We start from the raw sequence: 4,370 nt of genomic DNA, 5'->3' as shown, positions 1-4,370 counted from the left end.
CCCCGTGACTTCATATTCTAAGCCTTTCCCAGCCACTCCTGCCCCCAGGCTATAATGTTGCCGAGGGTTGTTGTGGCCCAAGTGCAGGACCCAGCACTAGTTGCAGTCAAACGCTCTGAAGAAACTTGTGGTCTCTTCTGCTTTTCCTGTAGGTTGGCATCAATTACCAGCCACCAACTGTGGTTCCTGGTGGGGACCTGGCCAAGGTCCAGCGGGCAGTGTGCATGCTGAGCAACACGACGGCCATTGCTGAGGCGTGGGCGCGTCTCGACCACAAGTTTGACCTGATGTACGCCAAGCGTGCCTTTGTTCACTGGTATGTCGGAGAAGGGATGGAGGAGGGGGAGTTCTCAGAGGCTCGGGAAGACTTGGCTGCACTTGAGAAAGATTATGAAGAAGTGGGCACAGACTCGATGGATGGAGAAGATGAAGGTGAAGAATATTAAATGCAACAAAAGTGAATTGCAAATCTTTGCCATTTTACCGCCTCTTCAGTAGCGGTGTAAATCATGTTAAATAATTGGAATAAACTTCTTTAATCAAGACATTTGGTAGTGTCCAAACGCTATGTACCATCATTAACTATATGCGAGTAGTCCCGGAGATAGAATTTCTTTGAGAAAGATAGCTGAATAAAATAATCATGCTGTAGTTAGATGAGTTTTTTGTCCTTAAGGTGTTGCTATTTGAAGAGCTAATAGTGCGTATTTGCTCCCAGGAGACAAGACTGGAAGGTGTTTGAGCACACTCTGGAAGATGGGAAGGTTCCAGCACAAGCTGGAAATGAGTTAGCTCCACTTTTTCAAGGCTCTAAAGCTGGTGTCACAAGAGGCAACAAGAACTCCCCTTGTATTACCCGTAAGAAAGGATGCAGCACCTTTAATCCCCAAAGCTGTTGGAGTTGATTTTCTCCTATGTTTAGCATGGACCAGTAACTTAGAGATGCTGGAACCTGAAAGGGGATGAGATGTCCAGAAAGGGGGTGCCTTAGCTTGAGGAAGCTGCTGGGGCTCTGTCAGAGCCTGTATGGTGGTTGCGCTGGTGCTGCTCCATCCTCCCAGAACAGGAGCTGCAGTCCCTGTGCCAGCTTGCCGAGCAGTTGGCCTTTTGCCCGGAGCTATTGGGAGCAGAATCTCTGGGTCAGCTGGCCAAGGTTAAACACTCCATTTCCCTAAAACTAATTCTTTTGCAAAAGTAATTAGTCCATGGGTTCAGATATGCAGATGACCATTCCTCAGCCTTCTGTGTAAGCTGATGTAACAGGAGAGGATTTGGCTAATCAGGTTATCTTAGATGTGGGCAGCCTGCTGAAAGCTTCTGCGTGGTCCGAGTAGGGGCTTGGGGACACAGGGGAGTGATCCATGAACCAAATCACCTGCCTGTTTAACTCTGAGGAATCTCTCCCACAGAAGCAGCAGAGGTGGTGTAAGGTGTGTAAATGTGTAAGGTGGTGGTTGCATGCTGAGTGTGATGGTAGGATCCCACAGTCTGCCTCCAAGGCTGCGTTTGAGTTTGAGAATTCCTCCCTGTCCTGTTTCAACCCTATTTATATTCCTTCTGGTTTAATAGCACAGTGTGATCCAGGCCCAGCCTTGCAGCCTAGGTTAGTTGAAGATGCACCTGTGCGCTTGGCGGGAGCCTCAGCTCTGGTGTGGAACAAGCCTTAACTGCCTTTTGTCTGGAATCCTCCAGTGCTCAGGGACTGCAGCAGTACTGACATCAGCTCAGGGTGGGAACCCTTCCCTAATTTCAGCTTTAACTGATGGTGTAACTTCTCCAGGGGGTTAAAGTAGATGAGCAGGCTGCTGCTGTAGGCTGAAGGTCTAATGGAACAGCCGGGGCTGTAAGGGCTGACCAGTGATTTGCATAGGCTGAGAATCTGGTGTCCTGAATTCCTGCAACATGTTCTTGCAGCCATCGGCTGGATCTGATTTGAAATTAATCCAGCTTAGTGGAGAGGGAAGTTGCTGGTTCTATATAGGTGGGGAGAACAATCTTAAGGTGAATGCCTCAGTCTGTCACGTCGGCCGTGGTCTTGTGCAGAATGACAGACGCTCTGTAATTGTATTTCTGTGTTCCAGGGTAGATGTAAGCATAGAGAATTTCAGGTCCTTATTTTCCTGCTTGATGGATGATTAAGCAAATGTGCCAGGCATAGCCCAGGAGATCATGCTCCTTTAAGGCAGATGAGCTTCACTGCAGCCTGTGTTCAGGTTTCTAATGTCGCGGCAGTGCCTGCAGAGGAATGTGCAAAGGACCGTTTCATGCCTCGCAGGTGTCTTTGGTGTGAAACCTCGTACTACTAGCAGATCACACAGAATGTGCAGCCACAAGCGCCAGTACCATCATTTCCTTTAGAAGTTGTGTGGTCCAGCAGTGGACTCTGAACTGGCCATCAGTGGTTTGGCTCTTCTCTCTGGAGTTCACAGCATTATTTGATGCTGGGATGCTCCGTTTCCCACTGATACCGTCTGGGGTTTTTTTGCTGTGCATGTGGATTACCCTTTTTTAGGACACTGCTGCTTTTGGGATGGGAATTGGTTTGAGCGTGTCAGCGTGTTTTATCTGGGCAGCCACAGCGCTCCGCAACACCCTTGTAAAAGCCTCGTGCGTGTGGAATGCTGAGCCCTCCGGAAGGCCTGGGCTGATGGGGGACTCTCCTTTGGTGCAGACATGAGATTTGAGATGCATTATGATTTTAATTTTTAAAAAGACATGTAATGCTACTTTGGGAAGATGCTGAGCTGAGACCTGACAAGCGTCCACTGGTGGAAGGTTTGACAAGAGCTGCTCTGTCACTTGTTAGCTGTTGGGCTGCTGCTGGAAAGACGTTACGTGTCCTCAGCCTGCCTCATGCTCATGTTTTCTATGCGTTAGAATTAAAGGCTGTTGCATTAGCTAGTGGGCAGTTTGCTCTTGCTGCAGGTATCTGCATACTGGGCTAAGATAAGAGTGTTTTTCTCAGATACGAAGCCAAGATAATAACAGCAGGAAAATCCTGCTAAAACTGCTCTTGCTTCAGCCAGCTGCAGAAATCCTTGAGCATGTTGTAATTGCTGCTTTGTGGTTGGATTCACAAATGGGTGGTTCATCTGTTTCCTGAATTGTAGGATCTCCTCTCCACTGAACTCCAATCTGCTGTAAGGGTGAATACCTGAAACTTGCAGGGGTTAAGATTAGCTGTCACTTCAAAGAAAGCTCTTTCTTTGCGCCCTGAGAGCCTTTTTTGAATTCTAAACTTCAAACGCCCATTCTTTGGTTAGAGGTCCCCCGACTTCTCATTGGAAAGTCTTGCGCCCATTGGCGCTGCCGAGAGCGCGGGCGTTATCTGGAGGTAACTAAATATATCTTTACCTGTGTGGTGACCCGGCTTTCTCCAGTACTGAGCTTGGCAATAAACAGCTAATCACCTGGTACAGCCTCACTTGGTGAGTCAGGCAGCAGAGGCGAGGCGGAAGTGAGCTGGAGCCCTGGTGGAGTGGTACGAACCCGGTTGTGAATTGCTGGTCTAATCTGTACAATCTGTTCTGAGGGGGGGGTTGGTGCTGTTCCAGGGGAGTGCAGTGCAGCAGAATCTGATTTCCACCCACTCTGCCCTATGAATAAGCAACATGAACACCTTTTAACGTGTTAATGTCGGTCTTCCATACGTCCTTGCGTGCAGTCCTCATGTCCAGTCAGCAGGCCACGGTGTAATTGTCTGATAAAAGTATCTGTCTGGGTTAGCTTGATGGACCACGTTGGTGACACAAACTGCACGTGCTGCCACCTTCCTGCAGAGCACGTTTTCCTCAAATCATTGAGAAGGGGCTTCTGTACCTCACGTGCTGTGAACAGTGACAGGCAGGTAAGGTCCCCCCGGCAGCTGTGGCTGAAAAGCACAAACCTGGTTAGGAGAGCGTAGCTCTTTGAGGCGAGAATTGGTGAAAGAGAGTGGAATTAAAAGTGAATCAAGAGACAGTGGGGTGACTGCGTTATTCTGCTGGGGGAAGCAGAGGTAAGACTGCAATTCCACTGCTGCTGGCAGTGTTTTAGGACAGCACAAAGCATTATCTGTAACAATGTGACTTGGCGGTGAAGATTCTCTGGTTTTACCTCCCTCCATTCTCCACAGCGTGTGGTGAGGAGTCAGAACAATGTCTCATGGGCAGTTCAGAGACTCCTTGTGAAAACTGTGGGGAACTGGTGAAAAAGCAAAGTGAATCGCAGTGTCAGGCATTACTTTGCCCATATGGTGCTGTCAATGGGCGTATAGGTTTGGATGGCCTTGTGCCAGCCCTCAGCCCTGTCAGGCCGCCTGTCGCCATCCCGCCTGCGTGCTGGCCAACTCTCGCAGACACGGAAGGTGCTGTCAGTGCCTGGCTCTGCCC

At 49.2% G+C, this 4,370-nt stretch overlaps 1 protein-coding gene across 1 annotated transcript in view; it reads left to right on the top strand.

Moving 5' to 3' along the window:
- The window catches only part of LOC104491039 (tubulin alpha-8 chain), a 6,493-nt gene extending 5,945 nt beyond the window's left edge, over positions 1-548 (top strand). Inside the window, exon 4 of the mRNA XM_010133393.1 lies at positions 153-548. Within this exon, the coding sequence (XP_010131695.1) occupies positions 153-446 (294 nt within the window). The 3' untranslated portion in view covers positions 447-548. The remainder of the gene's footprint in view (positions 1-152) is intronic.
- The last annotated feature ends 3,822 nt before the right edge of the window (positions 549-4,370 follow it).

The sequence above is a fragment of the Buceros rhinoceros genome, unplaced genomic scaffold (assembly GCF_000710305.1).
Source record: "Buceros rhinoceros silvestris isolate BGI_N320 unplaced genomic scaffold, ASM71030v1 scaffold18463, whole genome shotgun sequence".
Taxonomy (NCBI): domain Eukaryota; kingdom Metazoa; phylum Chordata; class Aves; order Bucerotiformes; family Bucerotidae; genus Buceros; species Buceros rhinoceros.
This window is presented reverse-complemented; position numbering and strand designations above follow the sequence as displayed.